The sequence below is a fragment of the Alligator mississippiensis genome, chromosome 8, assembly GCF_030867095.1.
Source record: "Alligator mississippiensis isolate rAllMis1 chromosome 8, rAllMis1, whole genome shotgun sequence".
NCBI classification, from domain to species: Eukaryota; Metazoa; Chordata; order Crocodylia; family Alligatoridae; genus Alligator; species Alligator mississippiensis.
In genome coordinates, this window is record NC_081831.1 from 55,697,698 (window position 1) to 55,720,489 (window position 22,792).

At 41.4% G+C, this 22,792-nt stretch overlaps 1 protein-coding gene across 1 annotated transcript in view; it reads left to right on the forward strand.

Moving 5' to 3' along the window:
• Positions 1–5,403: 5,403 nt before the first annotated feature.
• Positions 5,404–22,792, forward strand: part of CHM (CHM Rab escort protein) — a 156,439-nt gene continuing 139,050 nt past the window's right edge. Inside the window, exon 1 of the mRNA XM_014607267.2 lies at positions 5,404–5,497. Within this exon, the coding sequence (XP_014462753.1) occupies positions 5,449–5,497 (49 nt within the window). The 5' untranslated portion in view covers positions 5,404–5,448. The remainder of the gene's footprint in view (positions 5,498–22,792) is intronic.

Consider the following 22,792-nt stretch of genomic DNA (forward strand, 5'->3'; position numbering starts at 1 on the left):
AAAAACATTTAGTAGATTGGCCCACCAAACCTTACTTTCAACATTAAATAAAATCTGCTTGAATATAAACATCATCACAGAATTTAAACATGCCAAAGGTTCAGAAACAAAGATGTTAGAAAGATGACATAGCATAAGATAAGCCACAGAGAATGAATAGGGGGGAAATGAGCTAGAAAGACCAATTAGTTGCAAAGAGGAGGACTGCTTACCCACTTGTTGATCACAGTGCCATGACTCATAGATGATGTGTTGTGGGGTGGGGTTATGGAGGGCATGTATCACCCCCAGATTTTTGCACCAACAGTAGGGCGTGGGGCTGCAGCTTGGCCAGAGCCAGAGCCTGGCAGTAGTGGCAATAGTAGCAGCAGCATGATTTCTGTGCCAACGGCAGGGCATGGGGCTGCAGACCAGCTGGACCCAGCAGCAGCAGTGGTGGTGGTGGTGACAGTGGCACTGTGGTGGTGGTGCAGAGTTGTGCTCCCCCAGTGTCAGCACTTACACATTGCTTATGCTGTGACTTGATATTTTCTGTCTCTGGAGAGATTGCTAGTTACCAATATAATCATTGTTTGGGGCTGCCTCGCTACTTCAACCACAGACCTGCCTAATAGCATATGCAAGCTGCACTCAGTGCTTGTGCTCACTGTACACCTCCAACTTTTTACTTCAGCCCAAGCAAACACTGCTTCCCAACTCTTTGTACAACTACTCCATATAGCTGGGACCTACCTGAGCCACCTTTCCTCTAATCCAACGGCCCAACCCAGAGCCCTCAGCCCTCATCTACCCAAGTCACAAGCAAGATGCACCTCACATGTTTGTCACAAAAGTTCTTTAATATCTGCAGTCCCTTCCAAGGCTCAGTTTCTTCAGTTTGGACCAGTTATCTCCTCCTGGCACCCAGGGCCAAGAGGTAGTAAGGGCCACCTGACTCTTATTAGACCCCACTCTGTGGCCTCAGGTGACTACACCATTCTACCAGACAATGGTGAGTACAAACTCCCCCAGCAAGGGGTTGGCAACCTCTTGGAACAGCTGGCTGGCTGCTTGTGATCCAGCTGCTGCTGCAGGCCATTGCTCCACTGAGAGCCAACACTCCCTTCCCAGCACCCAAGCTACTTGCTGCACCTCTGCCATACACTGCTGCCTTGCCGCACACACCATGTGCTGCCAGCTCCCAGCCCCAACAGCAGTGGGGAAGGCTGAATTGGCAACAATGGTAAGCAGCACCTGCTGTATGGGGAGACAGCTGAGGGCTACAGAGATCAGTGGCACTATGGAGGGAAGAGGTGGGGGACATGCCAGGGTCAGCTATGTGCTGCTGCTCCCCAGTGACACTGTGGGCCAGATTTGGCTTGTGGACAATAGACTGTGCCCTGGCTTAGACCACTTACTTATTTGTCACTCACCAACATGGACGTTTCCCATTATGAGATGAGACCAGCATCTATTAATGTCTACCTTAATGTGCCAGCCCCGGTCCCTAGGGTGCAATCCTCACCCTTAGTGACAGGGAAAACAGGGCAGTTGAGAATAGCTGATCAAACAGTGCTTACAGAATATACAATCCAATGAATTTTGACTTATAAAATTGTTTTCAAACATCCCCAGACTGGTTCCAATATCTGAGAACCTATTTGGCCCACAAGAGAGGAGGGCAGATTGAATATTCATTTTTCAAATGTTGATATTTAATATTCAGGGTTTAGTATTGATTGCCCCAGTATTCTAGAAAGCAGAATGCATTACTTATACATATAATACAAGTATTTGTAAATTATTGCTTGTGATTTTAATATGCGTATGATTTAATCATATCAACCAGTTTCAAGGATTCACAGATTTGTTGATACTAAACAGCTTGAATGCAACACCTCTGCACCAAAGCCCTAACATTTAGGAAATATTAGTATTTTCCCCATTATTCAACTAACTTTTGGGTATCATTGATTTGTCATGTTTTATTTAGTATCTTTGTAAATGATCTAGAAAGTTGATTTAACAACATAACAACTATATTTGCAATTTATACTTGATCTGAGCCCACAACTCAATTGGAAGGAATTCCAAAGATAAGGGAAAGTAGAGAAATAAAAATAAACTTACAAAGACTGGATACATAAGAAAAAAATAACAAATGAAATAGTTTGGAAAAAAATAATCCAAGAAATAGTAACGTGTAAACATGTAAAAAATTGTGTTTTACTTGGCTGATGTCAAAGGAGGGTAAGTTATGATAATAAATACTAAAATGGATGGGGTATACCACTGTAACTATTAATTTAATGTAAACAGAATAGCCCATGGATTGTCCCTGGCTGTGTAATATGGACAGTTTGCAAAGTTGGGACCTTAGGCTGTGTAGAAGAGACATGTTAGTTAGAAAATGGAATTTAATAGGTTTTTACTCTCCCTGAAGATTCATTGCTTCCCTTCCTCCAAAGGTTAAAAATATTTAGGGATGTCTGAGTATTTGACAGCTTTTAAGAGGCAGACAAAACTCTTGGGTTAAAGGTGGTATCTTTTATTAGACCAACTAAATAATAGCAAAAATAATTTTCTTTGCAAGCTTTTGAGTCCAAAACACCCTTCATCAGGCAGAGAGTTCAAAGACTGTAAAAGTTCTCGCAGGTAAAAAAGAAACTTCATCTTGCACGGGGGAGGCAAAGGATGGTAGGGTTCGCCTTTGTTTCAAAGTCCATTTGTGAAAAAGTTGCCCTGTGAATATGCATATTAGGCAGGGACAAAGCTCCAGCAGGTTTCTTCCCTAAAGGTGTCAGTATATTTAATACAAATAGCAAATTAACTGTGAATCATCTGTACTGAGAGATTAATGAAACTAAATGTTAGCCTGTACATGGTAGATCTTAGTGGCTCCAGAAAGGCTGTTGTTAACAGTGTTGGGGATGTGTGTGTGCATGTGTGCTATATGTTCAACAGCTGACTCATCTAAAGGATTTAACATCTTAAAAACTTTTAATGACATTTCCAAATAAGAAATTAATATATGCTTAAAATAAACTGTTTTTATACACAAAAGATTGTGGTTGTATTTATTTGCATCTTGAAAAAGTATTTAAGGGCTCTGGCCAATAGCGCAGACTAGTTGCTTGCAAAATCTTAGTTTAATGAAAGTCAATTTTAAATGCCATATATGGGTATAAAATACACTACATGAAACTAAGGGCATCTTTTTCCCCTGTTTTATTCTCTAATACAATAAAGCAATCAGATTTTAAAAAACCCACCACCTAAACTTCAGCCTAGCATATACTTTATTCAGTTAAAACATAATACACCACTGAAAAGAATTTATAATGGACTCAGAAGCAGCAGCATTGACTGTTTTGCAACATTCTGGAGTTCAGCACGTTTGTTCAGTACACAAGCCAGGGGAAAAAGACTGTGTGCCTACAACTGGCCTATTCACAGGCATAGCAGGCCTTTTCTACACTTGAGCAGGTAAAGGAAGTCTGTAGGGCACACATGGCAAATCAAAGGAGTAAAGCAATGTCCCTGAAGTTATTCCTCCATACTGGGCCCATGCAAAGAAATGAAACAAGCAGACTGTAAAAGGCGACTGGCTGCAGCTCATCTGTGTACTTGAAGTGAGCACGTTCCTGTACCTGGGTACTTGGCTCTTGCAGTGGGGAAGAGAAGTCTGTTGTCCTTAGTGCAGTCCTGTCCTCACACATGGAGCCTGGACTGGGCAATTCTCAGCTCCCTCTCTCAGTTCAAGTGTACTTCCTGGCTTGGGAAATACCATGACAACTAATGTGGTTTTCCTAGTTGCAGGGGGTAGTACCCTGACTGAGATAATGATAGCCTCCCACTTTCACTTCCAATGGGAAGATCTCAGCTATATGCCAACTTTATGGAAATGGGAGACTCCTCCTTAGCTTGCTTCTGTGGCCATACAGTTGAAGGCAAGCAAAACTTGTGGGCATCTAAACCCCAAGCCTCCAGGCTTGGGCTTACATGTAGGATTCCCCCCAAAAGATGTGGAAGCATCTGAAGCTCCAGGTGGGGGTGGAGGATGCTTGCTGGTAGTAGGGCCACATATGGTTCTTGAATGACTCAGATTTTAAATGGATTTGGCTGATTTGGCTTGGAACCCCAAAAAAATTCCTTAAAAAAAAAAACAAAGGAAAAAAAAAAAGAGTGAAGTTTCCAGGTATAGGCAGATTAATGAACAGGCAAGCTGGGCATGAGCCCAGGGGCTTCTACCAATTTGGGATACCAGGATCCTTATCAGCAGGGAAATGAAAGCCTGAGTTTTAAACATGGCGCCCTTTCTTGGCGCCAAGTTTAAAATGGCAGCTTTCACATTTGCTTCCCTGGGAGCTGGAAGAGGGACCCCTCCACAAATGGGGCTGGAGGGAGGGGGGGCAGGGCTGGGGATGGGCCACAAGAGCTGTGCTGTGCCTGGGGGAGTGAGGGCAGACTGGGTGGCAGGGTGTCTGGGGGGGAGGGCGCAAAGCAGGACTGGGAGAGCTGTGCTCCACCTAGCAGGGGGGCAGTTGGGACAGGGCTGTGCCATGCTGCGCTTTTGTGGGCAGCACAGTGCTGCTGCCTGCCCATGGAGACATGGCGTGGTGCTCCCCACCCAGCCCAGCCCAGCCTAGCCCTCCGCATCTGCATGGCTGCACGGGACAGCTGGGCAGCAGCTCCCTGAAAGTAAATGTAACAGAGGCCAGGGATAGGGAGCAAGACAGCCACAGGTGGCTCGTGCAGGGTGGGGGCAACGGGTGGAGCGTTGCCTCCATGTGATCGAGTGTGTGTGTGTGTGTCCATGTACAGAGTGTAGAGAGTAAGTACCTGTATCTGTGTGCACCCGTGTGTACACTCGACTGTAGCAGGGAGAAGTGGTGGGCATGCTCCCCCCCAGCCCAGCGGGGTCCACCCAGCCTCCCCCGCAGCCCAGCTCCCACGGGGTGAGGGGGCCTCCAATTTTGTGCCTGCCCAGGGCCCCAGTGCACCTTAATCCGCCTCTTCCCAGAATAAAAGCAGTGAGGGGACCCCCAACAGCCATCGCCCGCGCTGAGGCCGTCAGGCTTCCACGCGGACACGGGCTAGGGGCGGCCCCGGAGTGACGGGCTCGGAGGCAGGGGCTGCGGGAGGCGACGGGCACCTCGGGCTCCTGCCCCGCGGCACGAGTCGGTCTGTAAGAGGCCGCCCCGGAGGCCATCAGTGCAACACAGAGTGATGCTCCGGGGAGGTCCCCGCCGCGTCACCCGGAGCCAGATCCGCCGGGTCAGTGATCTGGTGGCATCAACTGGTGCAACCTCACACGGCCACACAGCAGCCCTCAATGTCTCCCCCGCGAAGCGGAGCACAGCGCCCGAGCACCCCCATAATGCACCGGGACCCAGCTTCCGCCAGGAGCCGGCACAGGAGCAGACGGCTCACTTCCGCCAGCAGCAGTCACATGACTCCCCCCTCAAGATGGCGGACAACCTGCCCTCCGAGTTTGACGTGGCGGTGATAGGAACCGGTACGGGAGGCACCCCCTCGGGGCCGGGCCGCGGCTTCCGCCTGCGCCGCGGGGCACGAGGGGGGGAGCGCGCCGGGTGCCGGGGCTGGGGGCGAGCGCGGGGCTGCAGGAGCGGGGCCGGACCCGTGCCCACAGGGCCAGACAGATCGCTCCAGGGTCCGGCAGAGCCGCTGTTTTGGGAATGGCTGTTTGGAGGGAGGCTGCGACCTGCCGGGGGTTGGGCTTGTAACGCTGAGCAACCCCCAGCAAGCCGAGAGCTGGCGGACTGTGTAAGGCAACTGCTGCCGCCGTCTCGCTCTGACGCATCTGCTCCTCCTACGCGCATTCAGATGTTGCCCTGGCGCCTTACCAGTGGGTTTTAGAATGAGGTTTTAGTTAACAAGAGTTTCTTCAGGACACCTAGTAAATGTTGGTAACTGCCCTTCCCCTTCCCCCTCACCCACTTGAGATTTCACTCGGAGACAGGAAATGCCTTCAGTTTGGGGAGGACAGGACGGCAGGGTGGAGTATCATATTCCGTATTTTATTGGAACACACTGCAACATAGAGACTGAACGGACAGCCTGAACACTCCTTACAAATGAGGCTGTTTCTTGTCCAATTGTCTGACCTCAGTAGACTTGTTTAAGTTGATTTTTGCTTCACAGATCTTTGTGGTGAGAGCAGCTTTGTTGAAGCTGCTCTTACAGATGATCCCAGGGAAATGTTTGTAGTTATTACTTAATCCTTTTTTTGCCACAAAATGTCTGTCTCTTGAAGGCTTGGATCAAATGTAGTGGCTTCTTAACCTGGCAGGGGAAATACCACGTATCGGTGTCCAAAAAGGCAGTCTTCCTGAACCGCTTCACAGGAGAACTGCCCTTCTGGCATGGTTCAGTACCTCTGAGGTGCAGTGGCTTTAAGCCTAGTTTATGGAAATGGGAGTCTCCTCCCTTGCTTGCTCCAAGGGCCTTATGGCTAAGGGCAGGCAAAACTCGGGAGCATCTGAGCCCCAAGCCTCCGGGCTTGAGCCTGCAAGTAGGATGCCCACCAAAGGTTTTGGAAACATCTGAAGCCCCAGGTGCTGGTGGAGGATGTTTGCCGGTAGTAGGGCCACTTATGGTTCTGGACTCTTGGATTTGGAATTAGTTTTGGCTAATTTGGCCTCAGACACAAATTATATTTTTTAAAAAATGTCTGTCTGTCACATCAGTGCACTTTGTGACATTCATTAATTTGCATTTTCCACATTGGGCCCCAGTCGGAGGCTGGAGACTGCCCCAGGGCCCAGCAAAGCAGCTGTTTTGGGAATGACAGTTTGGAGGGAGGCTGCCACCTGGCACCTTTGAGGACCTCCCTGGATCTGCACAGAGTATTTGATTGCAGAATGATGACTTTCTTGTGTAGTTTTCATTTTCTTTATGAAATATGCAGTTATAGTTGTCTGTGTTAACTTGCTAACTTGATTTGCATGCATAAAATAGATTTGAATCAGTGGAATATATGACTTAGCATATATGCTGTTGAAAAAGTTTAGTGAAAAAACACTGTCCTGTTGCACTGGACAGATATTATTGTTCAGAAGTTTCTTGATTTATTCTGGGACTTGCAAAAATAGTAAAATCTGGACATGCTTCCCCACTGGTGACCATCAATGCTGTTTTACTAACTTAACATCTTTGGGTAAATTAAGAGACCTCTAGTATTTTTCCATACCCTGCCATGCAGGATAGAAACCTAATAACGGAGCTGTAATTGTTTCCGTGCCCATTCAGTTACCAGTGAGGGCACTATTGCTCAAGAGAGGGAGTGAGAGGAGATCATAGGAGTTTATATCAAAAGCATATTCATTTCTTGCTGAATATTTATTTATCGTCCAGGAATGCATCAAAACATTTCCTTTAGTTCAGAAACTTTTTCACATACTTTGAATAAACTGTCATAGTGGTGCTCAACCTCTGGACTGAGAGGCCTTTTCATCCAGCCTGCCAGAACCCTCCATAAATCTGAAAATTTAGTTTGAGGGAGAAGTGGTCATGTCAGTTGCTGTGGCTTCCAGAGTTGTGGCAATTAATTCTGCCACCGTTCTTCCTCCTTCACATTTGCAGACCTGTAGGCTGGCTGACATGGCTCCAGATATCAGATCACATGGGTGAACAGGGTTACTCCATGGTTGGGTCTGGTGGATGGGTGCACAGAATCATGCCTGTGGACTGACCCCATGCACTGACGGCACATGGGCTCTGGCCATGTTCCCGCCATCTGGCCTGTGAGGCTAGAATATTGAGCACCACTAAACTATCACATTTACATATCTGAAGTATAAAATAAAGCAAAAAAATAATTTTTGAAGTCATATCAATGTTAGACAGGGGGATGGGTTAAATTGGGAATGTATGTATTGATTTAACCCCAGTAAAACATTATAAACCTGTGTAATTTAAATGGAGTTTTATCTTTTCATGATTACATGCATATAGACAAGGGGAGGAAACAAACTGCATAGCTATTAGTTTTCCCTTCAAGCTGACCATTTTTGTTAGATTGAACTAGTCAGAAAAGTTTTAAAAAATTCTAGAATTGAGTCTGTAGGTTTTAGACATAATATATCTGGCTATTAACTACCAACTACTTTCAAGTTCTTACTAGATTTTCTTTAATTTCAGAGAAAAAAAAGTGTTATAATATATACTGCCTAGCAAAAATAAGCAGAGAATTCAAATGTTGAACAAATACAGACAGTGTAACTTCCAGGTTAGAGCTGTGCAGTTTCATTGAGGCATAACAAAGCAGCCAGGTGGCTGGGGCAGCAGCAATTTCCGGCTGCCACTGGTGCTCCTGTGACTGTGTGGCTGCAACAAAAGTTGATATTCCCCTTCATTCTCCCTGCCAAAACAGTGCTTAGGGCATCTTCTCAGTTTACCCTGCCCTAGTTACACTGTTGAGTAGTCTATATATTTAATGAGCTTACCCTCTTAAAGGAAAATTCAACTAATCAATCAATACACCTACCTTAAGTTATAAAAATATTTCAGAAGTAAAATGTTGAAAATATTTGTGAGTTTAGTGCTGTTGACAAACCTAAAACAGATTCAAGTCTCTTATATACAGGGAGGGTGTTTATGTCGTCAGTTCATACCTGTTTTCTGTTGAAATCAACATCCTGTTTCTGACAGTGATTGCTACTGGATGCATCTTACACAGTGGGTGCATCTACATGTTCATAAATGAGCCTTAAATACTGCACATTTAACTTAGTACTACATTTAATGAAGTATTAACTGAATGTGCAGTAACTAAAGTTACTGCGCACTAACACTGGTACAGTTATTTAGTGATGCTTACTGTGCATTATCCTAATAACACTGCACATGATAGCATGGTTTTTTGCCGTGATGCTACTGTGCAGAGTTATTAGGTTAATGTGCAGCAAGCATCTCGTGCAGATGTACCCAGTGATTCTGAACCAGGGTGCCTTGAGATCCTTTTAATGGTTCTTCAGGGCGCCACACAATGTTAGAGCTCTGAGGTGTGCCAGTGTGATGATTCACAAGAAAAACCCAGAGATTTCAGATATGAATCCATAGATGTGGGCTCTCTGAGTTCTTTGCAACAGAAAAACTGTTCTATTATTTTTCTGTAGGCAAAAAATAGTGGAAGGTAAGAGCTGACATTTTTCCAGGGGTTCTGGGAGTCTAAAATGGTTGAGAACCACTGTTCTAACATAAGGTGCAAAAAAATAATTTGCCCCCCCCCGTTACCCCACTGCTCTCCAGCTAGCTCCTTTTGTTAACTTTTCTATAAAAGTTTATGCTTTGAAACCTAAGGATTGACAGCTCATAATTTTTCTCATTCTATGGCAACTAATGCATGTAGATATATAAAGTATATAGGGGAAATAGCCAGTTGGATGATGCTTACTTTAGCTAGCTTCCCTTTCACTTAGATTGGATACCTGCAAATATATGTGCAGCAGATGCTTTGACTTTGAAAATCTTTTCTGCTATACACATATAAAAGCAGAAAAGTTAACCGGTTTTGTTTAAAGGAATGCATACAGTTTCTATCTGACTAATGTAGTCAGGAAGAGATGGGTACATTAGTAAAATTAAATCCATCATCTTGAGGCATCATGAATAAGTTATTATACAGATAATCAATATTCCTATGTATACTTGTATCTCTGCACCCATCATTTCCCTGATGTCTTCCCATGGAGAATCGTGCTGTTGTAGAATTACTATGTCATGGTTAGATTCAGCTTTGCTTATTTCCTTTTTTTAAGGAAGAGTTTTGCTGTCAGGATTTAACCTGTTAACTTTTCTGATTTTTAGCCCAAAGTAACAAGATCTCTCCCTTTTTCAGTCTGAGATGTGGTAGAAATTTTTTTTAAAAATCTGAATGACTGATAAGTATGACCAGTGCTTTCTAATGCCCAAGTTTGATAGTGAAGGAAAGTCTGACTCTCTTATGCTCGATCTCCAGAGAAGGAAAATTACCACTTTAGAAGAAGAGTTTCAGAAAGATGCTAGCACCTGCATGTAAATCAAGCACCAGCCAATCTCTCTACAGGTCCTCCTATGTTATCATGCTAAATTCTTGAGCTTTAGGAGATATCTCCTGAAGTTTAACAATACTTCAACAAATCTGGATTTAATAATAATTAATTCAAATCAATTATGTTTGCTCCCCATCGTATTCTAATGCTTACTATAAAACCCCAATACACAGGAGCAACTATTAACCTTCTACACATGGCAAATAATTTGTTTTACATTTTTCTGTGTCTAAGGTGATGTGTTTAGATGTTTCTATTTCCTTTTGGTTGTAAAAAGGCATTTCTCCTAAATAGAAATGATTAGACTGTTTGAAAACAGGCTCTGACAGTACATAGATGAGTAAGTAGGGAATTTTGTAGCACTTTTTTCCAAGGGTTATGGGTTTTTTGTAAGTGAATTAGAATTTGATGTAGTTTTTAGGCAAAGGCTATGTTTTCAGTGATATGCTGACCTGCCATTAAGGAGAAGGTAGTCCCTGCTTAATTTCTAAACTCTGTTTAGTTGTTTCTACAAAAATGTAAAAGTACAATCAAATACAAAAAAAATCTCCCTTTGTATCTCTTCAGATAAAAATAAAACAAGATCTTATTAATTGCTATTTTTTCCAGAAGAACTACAAGAAACAATTGCAAAACAGGGAGGACAATAGTAAGGAAAAATCTATTTAAGTTAGCTTTGTGTTGAACCAAAGAGGTTCTAAACTCTGCAAGTATTTCCTTAAACAAAAATCAGCTAGCCCCAAATGTTCCACAGTATTCATCATGAGTGGGTTGGCTTGTACAAAAGGTATATTGAAAAAGAGGGAGAGTATACTGCTCTCTGTTTAGTGTTTGTATGGAAATGTGGACTGAAGGAGGTATACAGATTGTTGAGTGAGTGAGATCAGCGTTTGCCCTGCTTTGGAAGATGTATAAAACAAAGATTCCAAGAAGTTGTAAAAGTTTTGAAAGGCCTTAAAGAGTGCAGCCTGATGTGGAAAGCAGGGGGAAGAGTCATAGGTAGGATTCAAGTGAACAAGGTAGTATACTCAACAGAATTTCAGGAAGACCTTAGTAGATGTGTTCTTTAAATGCCTCGAAGGGGTATGATATAGATTTGTAGAGGAGTGAAAATAATCAAGATCTGAGTTAATGAAGGTCTGAGAGTTTTCACTGAGATGTAAAGTTTTTTGGAGAAAATAGTCTCAGTTTCAGTTGACTTTGAGAATTCTGTTTGCTTTGATAGCTCTTGCATCAAAAATTGAATTTGTCATATCCTCTGTCTCATCTCTACAATGTTTACTGATGTAGTTTTCTTTTTGGTTTTAAACATTCCTTCTAAATCAATCTCTTCTCACACAATTTATAATCAATCTCTTTTATGTAGTATTTTTGTTCATGTGACCATTTGGAGCAGGGAAGGAGATCATTTTAATGGGGTTATTTAATATTGGAACAGTTTAAGAGGAGTGTGGCAAATTCTCTGTCATTTTACACTTTAAATCAAGGTTGGATCTCTGTCTGAAACAGGCTTTTGTTTCTCATAAGTTATTGGGCTTCATGTAGAAATGACATGATACACCTGTGTAACCAATGTTAGGCAAAAGGTTGTACTGTATTAGGTAACTTTGTAGTCTCTCTAACCTTAAATCATATGATTGAAGTTTTAGCATAAAGTAATTATCAAACTTGTGTGCTTGTATGTGAATGCTACGAGGGGATTAGCACTTCAAATACTAAAAGGATTCTATAGTTAGTTGTTTTTTAGATTCAACTAATATTTTAAATAATTGTATAAACTAAATTATAAGCTGTTGTGATTTCATTTTTATAGATTAGGCCTGTGAAACAAGAGTATAGAAGTTTAGTTGGCTTAAAGATTGCATTTTTTTTGTCTTTGCACCTGCATTTCAAAGCACTGTAATGTAACAGATGTGAAAATATTTTTTATTTAAAACATTACATGGAAAATATTATTTTTTCATATTTTCATATTTGCTAATATATAACATATGGATGTCAGCATACATGCATGCATACATACATACTACATACATAGGTATGAAAACATATCTAGCAGCTGAACTTTTATGCCAGTCTCTTTCTGCAATGTCCCTCTAAAAGAGGGCATTGCAAAAGATGTATTATAAGATACAGGCAGTCCATGACTTACAACATTTTGAGTTACAATGTTTCGCACTTGCAGCGTTTATAAATTGACACCCTGTTTCAACTTTCTGATATCAGTTTTGACTTTACAACGCTTGATCTGACACCATGCCATGCCAAAGAACAAGTTTGCTGCGTCGCTCGTCTCCCTGGAGAACATCTGTCCAAACTTCCTTGGAGACTGCCTTTAAGAAAGCAGACAAGACTCCGGAAAAACCTGCAGCCAAGACTCCTGAGAAGACTCCAGCTAAGAATCCTTCAAAAAGTCCAGCAAAGTCACCTCAAAGAAGTCTTTCCAAATTAATATGATTGTTATTGTGTTGTAAGTCTCAGGACTGCCTGTATTGTTTTAGCTTTATTTTTGGACTTTTCTTTCTGTCTTGTAACCAGTATTTAATGAAGCCATTGCTGTGTAATTATCAAAAATATGGATATGTAAGAACTTTTTAACATATTGCTGAAAACATGAATTAAAAGTCAGTTGTTAAGTCCTTCTATTATTTCATGGTCTTCTGTTTTTGATTTATACGTAGTGTACATCTGTTGATTTTAGTTATCAGGTTAAGTGGTAAGCCTGAATTTAGGCTCATTTAACCTATTTGTCCTGGTGAGTGTAGGGAAAATGGAACCTTGTGGTAAATTTGGTCATCAGTGCTTCATCTTATACCTCTTTTTTTTTTTATCTTTCACATAGCTTCAAAAATAATGTTTTCATATTTGCCTGGTAACATAGAAATTTGTGTTTATGTTTTCTGAAGGAATTGGCTTCTATTACCTTAGTTTACATATGCATTTTTTAAAACAGAGGCTCTATTAAACTAGCTCTGTTAGCACAGGAATGCCAGGGCTACTTATTGACTGTATGCTAGGTCTAAATAACCAACAAAGCTTTTAGTACCAGAGTGAGAGTAAATATAACCCCCATTTCCTTATAACTGCAGGTATAACAGGATACAAAACTGCTAACTGTATATTGAATTTTGAGTTTTTGAAATGAAGATACAAGAAGTATTTTTTGGAGTTCCATTTTTGTCGTAGCTCTTTTACCTTTTCATGAGCTTTCACATCTTGCAGTTTGAAAATGGTATATGGCTTTATTTTGGCTGAGTTACCCAGTAACAACCTTCCCCTCCTCCCCCTCAAACCCCGATATACTGATGCCATACATATCAGTAATCCATATGCTAGTACTGACATTTGATCAAATTTTCTCTTTAAAAAAGAGATATGTAGTAAGCTCTAATAGAATGTAATGTCCAATTTTGGAGGGCATCCTATTGCAAACACTTTACTTGTACTCTTGACATTCAGAAGTGCTTGCAGGCTTAGCCTTTAAGCATTATAATAGTAGCTCTGCTTATTATAGGGGGATGTGTGGCATTGTAATTGCTGAGTTAAAGAGTACCTTCTAAACAACAGCATACAACTGTTTTCTTGAAAGCATTTATATGAGAATGGCACTGTCAAGTATCCAGATTTTACGCTTAATGACAGCGCTTTGTCTTCAAACCGTGATTAAAAAGGAAAATTCATAGACGGAACATTTTAATAAGGTTGAATTTATGGCAGGAATCATTGCAAGTGCAAAGGAGTCTAACATTGTTGTGCATTTTATTGCAAAAGCATAAGTTAAGAATGCGGTGTCATCCTTAACTTTGAATGTCTTTAGTTGGTTGGATTATACCTCAATTTTTAGCATTGCTTAAGTGTATCTAGGATATTGCAGAAGGCCTGTGTTAGCTGCTGTTTAAGTTATAAAATAAAGGATGTTGCTCTCTAAAAGGTAGTTGTATTCACAAGTCTGCCAGTAATTCTCATTTTTTTTTCCTAAAAAGAAGTTATTCTTTATAAAAGCAGTCACAGTAAATTTTCTAGTTCTATGCAATTTTCTTTCCATTCGGGTCTTCTCTGGTTATAAATAACACATGAAATGACTTTCAAGGTAGAAAGCAGGAATCCATTTTGAAATATTCTATAAAATAAAGAGTGATTTATGGTTTCATATGATTTTGGCTGAAAGCATTCGGGCTTTGCCAGGTCATCAAAGTCCTGTCAGGAGAATCTATTATTTATTGTTCGATATGCCGGGAGTGGTGTAAGTACTTTATTTTATGTTTATCTTATGTAAGTATAGTGTTAGGAAAAATCAATTCCAGATACTAATACAGTTTTTAAAATATATCATGGAAAACTAACCTGAATATTATAGATGTGAATTATGAAGTTGCACATCAGAGATCAGATTAAAAAGAGAATTAAAAAAATCAATAACTCCTAATTTTTTTATTGTTCCCTGGAATTTTTAATATGCGCCTGAAATCTTTTTCTGGTATTTCAAATTATATTTTCTCTGCTGATGTTTTGGTTACCCTACTTTACATAAATAAACAGTCTCCAATTTAGACAACCAGATATTTAGATACATGATACGCGGGGGGGGGGGACTGGATAGGTCTAGGCTGTTGTAAGATCATATGACAGTCCTATAAGTTTGAAATAAGTTTTGTAATGCAATCTCTGTAAGGAAATGGTAATTTAAAATAAGGTATTGGTTTGACCCCAGGATACACTCATTACAATCTAGTAGAATGTCAGTGATTTGTACTGTACCCAGTTTAAGTATGTAGCATGGAGACTGAAAAAGTTATGTATTTATCCAACACAATAAAAACAATGCTCATTAATTACAGCAATAGCAAGGATAAGGTTTTTTGCACTTCTTTAAGGCTTGTTATCTTGTTTCTCAGAGTGTCTTAGGCCTCTAATATTAGCCTTGACATTGATAGGACCTAGTGAGGTGAAGGCTGCTTCAGAAGACCTGGAATGGGCTCTAGTCAGTTTCATCAGCTATGCAGTTCATAGAGTAAAATTAGGCTATAAAATAGACTGGGAAGGAAAGTTCTTGTATACTTATGTTTATATACTTAAGTTATATGCAGATCACTATAATTAATTAAGATTGGGACCTGTGTTGTGCATAACTTGTTTAACTACATTTTTCCGGTATGCATATAAGTAAAATATATTGTTGTATTAATTTTTATAAGGGAGGAATAGCTACATTATCTTTACAAATAGGTAAAATGGGTAACTACCTATCTATTTACACATCATGAGCAAAGCTCATCACATTCACAACCATACTTGTTTTTAGCATCTCTAGTAAATAACCATACCATTGCCTTCTCAGTGAATTTTTCTCATGACTGATACTGATCAGTCACTCTGTGCTTTTCAGATACCCTCTATTGTATAAGTGCCGGTTGCCACTGATTGTTCCTTGCTTGCTTTGACGTTAAATCCCAAAGGCTTTCCCACAATGGGACTACTGTGGAGAACTTGAGCCCATGGCTTTCCATTATGGTTCTCCTGTTCATGTTTTCTCACTTAAGATTCTGGTGCTAACAGGGCTGAAGTGGTGGCACAGTAGAGGGTTTAGGATTATTATAGCCTTGTGTGCAGTCCTACAACATCCCAATTCATTGAAGATTTTAAGATAACTGAACAAAGTTCTCTTAGTACTTTGAATAGTTTAGTTATTCTCTCGGGGAACCTTCCCCTCTCAAGCTCATGTATTGGACATTTATCCAGCATAATGGAGAATCTATCCTTATTTTAATTACACTGATTTGCCTTTTGTTTAAAATCTATTTTGAGCACTTTAAAACAAATTATGGAAGGGTATTTGAAAACCTCAGTCTGAATTAGTCTAATCTGAAAGACACGTTTGTCTAGATTTTGAGTAGAAAAGTTGAGACCATTAAGAAGAGGATGGACTCAAAAGTTGGAAGAGAACAGAATACCAACAACTTGTCTGTTTTAAAGTCTTTGTTGCATTGGATGTGCTCCTGAAAGTGTCCTGAGCAGAAACCTCAGTAATGGAGTTGGCAGCACCAGATACGTGCTGTGGATAGACGTTATATTTGTGCTGGGAGAAAAGCCTTTCTCCTAGCACAAACAGAGCACGTACATCCATTCATTTTTGTAAAAGAGACCTGGCTCTTTCATGCAAAAATGAGGGCATTTTTAAATGAGGAACATCTCTTTTCTTGCACACCAGCCTGAAAGGCTGTATATTTTTCCCAATAATGGGATATCCACTGTATCCTACAATCCTCCATTCTCCAGGAGAGTACTGGCTCCCTGTTAGCCTGCACAAGCGTAGCTGTCAGGGAACCCTGGAGGAACCCTGTTGCTGCTGAACAGATCTGTGTTACCTTGAGTCTGTGCACTGAGTATGGAGGCATTCTCCTATAGCTCCATGCTCAAGTTGTGGGGGAATGGCTCATCCTGCCAATCATCTGATTTATGGGATGTGATTAGGGGCATTCTCCCACAGCTAGACCTGTCTTGCAATTCCTGGATGGTTCCAGCCATGGGCACATCTCCCTGCCACTCCGTGCACGGCTGCAGAGTGACCATCAGCTTCACCTCAGAGTCAGCCTCACCTCAGTCCCTGGAAAAATCATGGAGCCAGGTCCTCAAATAATCCATATTTATGCACTTTGAGAAGTTGATTAGGAACAGTCAGCATGGAGGCAAGTCATGCCTCACCAACCTGGTTGCTTTCTATGGTGAGATAACTAGCTCTGTGGAAAGCAGTGGATATAGTATACCTTGGCTTTAGCAAGGCTTTTGATATCAACTCCCACAGCATTCTTGCAAGCAAGCTGAGGAAGTATGGTTTGGATGAACTGGCTGGATTGTTGGTCTCAATGGGTAGTAATCAATGGCTCAATGTCTAGCTTGCAGCAGGTATTAAGTGAAGCACCCCAGGGGCCAGTTGTGGGGCTGCTTTTGTTCAATAGCTTCATTAACAATCTGGAAGATGGGATGGATTGCATCCCTTGCAAGTTCATAGATGACACCAAACCGGGGGGGGGGCAGGGGGGAGGGAGGGTGTGGTAGATGCACTGGAGGGTAGGGCTAGGATTCTAGGGCTAGTGACCTAGACAAATTGGAGGATTGGGTCCAAAGAAATCTCATTAGGTTCAGCAAGCACAAGTGCAAAGTCCTGCACTCAGGACGGAAGAATCTACAGCCTGGGGATTGACTGGCTAAGCAGCAGCTCTGCAGAAAAGGACCTGGGGGTTGCTGTGGACAATAAACTGGATGTGAGTGAGTCAGTCGTGTGCCCTTGTTGCAAGAAGGCCAACGGCATACTGGGCTGCATAAATTGGAGCATTCCCAGCAGATTGAGGAAAGTGATTATTCCACTCTATTCTCATTGGTGAGGCCACATCTAGAGTACCATGTCCAGTTTTGGGGCCCCCCACTATAGAAAGCATGTGATCAAGTTTGATAGAGTCCGGCAGAGAACAATGAATATGGTTTGAGTGCTGGGGCACGTGACTTCTGAAAAGAGGCTTTAGGAACTGGGTTTATTTAGTCTGCAGAAGAGAAGCCTGAGAGGGGATTTAATAGCAGCCTTTAACTACCAGAAGGGTGGTTCCAAAGAGGATAGAGCTGGACTGTTCTCAGTGGTGGCAGGTAGCAGAATAAGGAGCAATGGTCTCAAGTTGCAGCAGGGAAAGTTTAGGTTGGATATTAGGAAAAAACGTTCTCACTAGGAGGGTGGGGAAGCACTGGAACAATCCACCTAGAGAGGTAGTGGATTCTTCATCCTTAGAGGTTTTTAAGGCCAAATTTGACAAACCCTGACTGGAATGAGCTAGTTGGGGATGGTCCTTCTTTGAGCAGGGGGTTGGGTTTTATGGTGTCCTGAGGTCCCTTTCAATCCTAATTTTCTATGATTCCATGACCCTGGTCTGTGCAGAGGTCAGGAGGAATTTCCCTATTGTTTAACCCATCACTAGTATCTCAGGAAGGAGTAGAACTGTACTGCTCCCTGCCCTGCACAGGAGTTACCTCAACCTGTGCAGTGGGATGGGGACTGGAAGTAGCAAGGATAGTTCTTGCCCCTTCCAGCCCTGTAGGGTGCAGGGCTGTCCATGGCAGCTGCCATTTTTCAGCAGTTGCTAACTGCTCATTGACAGTGTGGTGCTTCCCCTAGCAGGGGAGAGCACAGGCTGTCAATCCCTTAAAGGCAGGGGTGACCCAAGGAGCAGCACTCTTGTAGGGCTGGGGTTTCTGTTCCAGTCCCCTGGCTGGAGAGCTTTTCTGTGGGGCCCTCAGGCCAGGGGGCTGAAGCAGAAATTCTTAGTGCTGGAAATGAGTGCCTGTCCATATCCAGAGTTAAACAGCTAAGTTCTAGTTGTGATTGAAGCATGTACATATGTAGCAATAAGCAGCAAGATCATGCCACCTTTCTGCTTCCTATCAGAAAAAATGTAGAAGTAGGTTTTGGAAGAGTTGGGTCCAGTCAAAAACCAAATAAAGTGTTTCGTACTTTTATCTGTCTCCTAAGATGTTTGCTTAATGGATGTTGTCAGATATGATTTCTAAATGTAAAGTTGTTGGACATGAATATATTTTTATCTTGGAAAAATAGTTGTTTCAGTATCTTCCTCCTTATGCTTTTACCGTTTTATATACGGAGTCCCTTCAGATCTGATCCCTAGGATACTTTTTGTCCTAATCAGCTCCCTGATGTTTGAAGGATAAATAGATATCTCATAACTGTAAATACTTGGAAGATAATTGGGATAGTTTTCTTTTTTTTTTTTTTTTAAACCCCTTCATTTGCTTTTGTTCTGAGTAGATGTGATGCAGAATTACTGACATGGGCGATTCTTGTTAACAGGCATCCTTAACTTTTGTTTGGAACTTGGTCTCTTTGTGTAAGGTGAACATAACTAGATGATTTAACTACTTGTGAAAAATAAGTATCTGACTTCTTTCAAACAGAATTGTGTTTAAATCAAAGGTAATCTGTTTTTGCCAATAGCTGGAAAATGGCCTGCTGAAAATAGGCAACTGTCTGTTTTTATGCGTCTTACCTTGATGAAGTTTTCTTCAAGCCACCTGAGTTTCATAAACAGCTTACAAGTGTGTTTTGTATGGGTAATAACACAACTCAAAAATTGTTTCATCTATGATTGATTTATTCATCATGATTCATCTATTTAATGTCAAATGATTTAATATATTAATATTTAATGTATTAAAATGTGTGTATGCATACACATAAGTTTTTCTCCCTTATTTCTTTGAAACTGCTCTTGTGAGGTATTTCACCAAAAAATACTGTGAACTGAAAGAGAACCATTTTTGGTACAGTCAGAAGATCTAAAGATGCACTGAGAAGAGACTTTAGGAATATTTATAAACTGTTAGTTACTTTATAAAGGTGATCTTGTTAAACGAGGTAGTTTGTTTATCTAGCTATGAACCATATTGGGAAGAATTATTTTTATTTTCTGTATTTTTTTTATATTTAATTACAGCTATTTCTTGAGTAATAGCAGAACTGAATCATGCTGATTGCTACTCTAGTGCTAATGCGGGTCAGCAAAGTTTTGTCCATGGGCCAGATTGGGCTCACAGTAGACTACATATCTCAGCAGCCCTTGCCCATGTGGCTCTGGCTGGTTTCTGTGGCGGCCCTAGTAGTGGTGGGGCTTTGACAGCATTGGGCCAGGGTCTCCATTGAGCAGTGTTGGCTGGATCTGCCATTTTGCCCACCCCTGTGCTTTACAACTCAGGAAAACTTTCTAAAAGAACAATAAAATGGACAAATGCTTAACTGTGATAGTTCTACCAAATATAAAGAAGCTTGCTGGACAGCTGTGATGCTGCCTTACAAATGCTATTGTGTTGGGTTTGTGATTTCATTAATTTCTGCTGCTTTTTTTTTGGTGAGAGATGATGAATGTATATGCTTGCACTCTTTGTGCTACCAGTTTTAAAATTGATTTTTTTTTCTACACCGAGCACAAAAGTACAAAGTAGTATTTAAGTTACCCTGTCAGGTTATTTCAACCATGAACTAAAGTTTTGTGAAAGGCTTTTTTAAAAAACCAAACAAACCAAAAACATCCCCACCCTTATATATTAACTAATCCAACTTGCCAAATAAAAATATGTGTCTGAAGATGTATCTACTTCTCTAAAATATACATCAAGACAAGTATTTATTTTCCATCAACAGTGCTACCTTAACCCAAGTCATGATCCATGCAGAAGAGCGTCGTGTTCCTTCAGTCTCTGACAGGTCCTTTATGTTTCAGTCATTAAGCTTTTGTATTTTTTCATCTCTGTATGTTACCTTCTCAATAATTCAACCCTTCTTTTCCCTCAGAATGCTGTGTAATACATATCTCACTATCTTCTATTTAGCTTTGCTTTTAGATTTCAAATTTATTCTAAGTGTGATCTTTACTGTTAGCTCATAGAACTTGCACTTTGCTCAGTATTCCAATAAGTTTCTCAAACTTTATGGTTTGGAAGCACTAAATTCCAAGGATCTCCACCAAGTTTCTAAATAAGTATCTTTTTTCCTTCTTTCCTGTAGAATATTGACTTGGTACAGTTTTTCCATTACTAAAACTTCCTAGACTGTTTGGAACTAGTCACTGATTTGAGGAGTGTCACTTTTTTCAGGCTTTTGCAATTATAATTCTTTCAGTCATTAGAAAATGAGTGATTAATTCCTTATGACTCTCATATGTTGTAGAATTCTCAGGAAGATTCAGTAAGAACTAGGGCTGTCAAACGATTAAAAAAATTGATCACAATTAGTTGCATGATTAAAAAAATTAATCGCAATTAATCACGATTTTAATTGCACAGCTAAAAATTCAAAATGATGTGCAGAAAAAATTATGCAAAATTATGCAGGTACTTTGTATGGTTGTGGAGTGGGTGTGGGGTGTATGTAGGAATTTGTAAAGATGTGGGGGGCTTTGGGTGTGTGTGCATGGGGTTTGGAGCCCAGGGATTGGGGTACTGTGGGTCAGGAGTGGGGGGCAACATCAAGGGTGGGGTGGCTGTGGCTTGGGAGTGAGGGGCAGACACAGACAGATGATGGACAGGGATAGGCTCAGCAGGTAAGTCTGTGGAGGCGAAGGGGTGGATTGAGGCCCCCATGGTGAGGGAGGGAGTGGGGCAGAGGCTGGGATGAGTGGGGCCCCAGGGCTGGGGTGGGTTGTGGGATGGAACTGTGGTCCAGGCTTGGGGGGAGGGGTGGCTCCTGCCTTTGCACCCCCTCCCCCCCCCCCCCCCCCCGGGCAGGCACAAGGGACATGTGCCCTGCCCCCCCGATTTGTGAGCAGGGCAGAGGCAGGCTGTACACTGTGGGCTTGGGGCTCTGCGCCCTGCTGTCATTGCCCTGGAAGCCATGTGATGCCATGCCTTGCCTCCCACCGCTGGGTGAGCAGGGGCTGCGTGGCACAGACAGTGTATGGCTCCCAGGGCAAAGGCAGCAGGGTGCAGAGAGGCCCAGCCCACAGCCCGTAGTCATCTTAGGTTTCTTTTGAAGGTGACTGTCAGTGCCTGTATTCTTCCTCTGTTGTGTCCCTTCAGCAACAGTTTCACACAGTTCTGTTTAGTTGTGCAAAAGCTTGAGAGATCTTGGCCAGGTACAGACATTACACTTTTACTGGTATAAGTGATGGAAACTGGTCCATACTTGTAACAGAACAGAAGTTCAGTGCCCAAAACCAGTCTATACCCATAACAGAACAGAAGTACAGCACACAGACTCATTTAAAATGGTGGAACCTGGTCTAGGATTTGCACTCCCACCAAAGGGTGAATATGTGTTCTGTTCTCTACCAATCTAAACTATGTTGCTTATAAAAAACTGCATAACTTGGATTGATTCTGCCTCAGTCTTTCTGAATGTCCATATCTGCACCTAGCCCTTAAGTTTTTTTCTATTCCAACACACTTTCATTTTGGGGCTGCTATATAGTACCATAAATGGTTTTCATAGTCATCTGTAATGTAGGCAGATGTCTGTCTGCACTTCTTAAAACAAACAAACCTCTTTGAGTCATTCTGATTAGTGGGTATAACAGAAAATATATACACTAATCAAGTTTAGGGCATTTAGACATCTCCTGTCACTGTACTCTGAGTGCCTTACAAGATCTAAATATTACAAGAAACTTGCTACTAGAATTATCCAGTGAGCTACCCCAGAAATTAGCTGCTACGATGTCAGAAGTTCACATACCAGCAAAATTTATTGCAGTAGGTTAGTTGCGTAATCAGAAGATTGCAGTGTGGAGTGTCCTGGTCTTAACATTTCTTCACTGAGAATAAATTTCCCTTCAATCCTTTATATAACGAAGGGGCCACTAGTGATTTATTTAATAGATATAGTGGAATAAATTAAACATTTAAACCTCTTGCTACAAAAGGCTTATATAGTTTGGTACAAGCATATATCAGTTACACAATTGAAAAATCCAATTTATTTTGAGAAATACACTTCAGCACTTATAGAGTTTTATTTATGTAGCCTGCTTCGGGCTTGGAAATTGTTAATTTTAATTACTGTAAAGAGCAATATGTATCTGTAATATTAATGTACTATATGGCAACTAATCAAAATAAATGTAATGCATGGAAGCCTGAGCATAAACTTAAATTAGGCAAATTGTATAATTTTTGCTTTAGAAAGTTTCTTCCTTTTAAAAAAAAAAAGTGCAGATATTTGACTGGACAGAACTGAAAACAAGACAGGAGAGCTTGAAATATGAAGA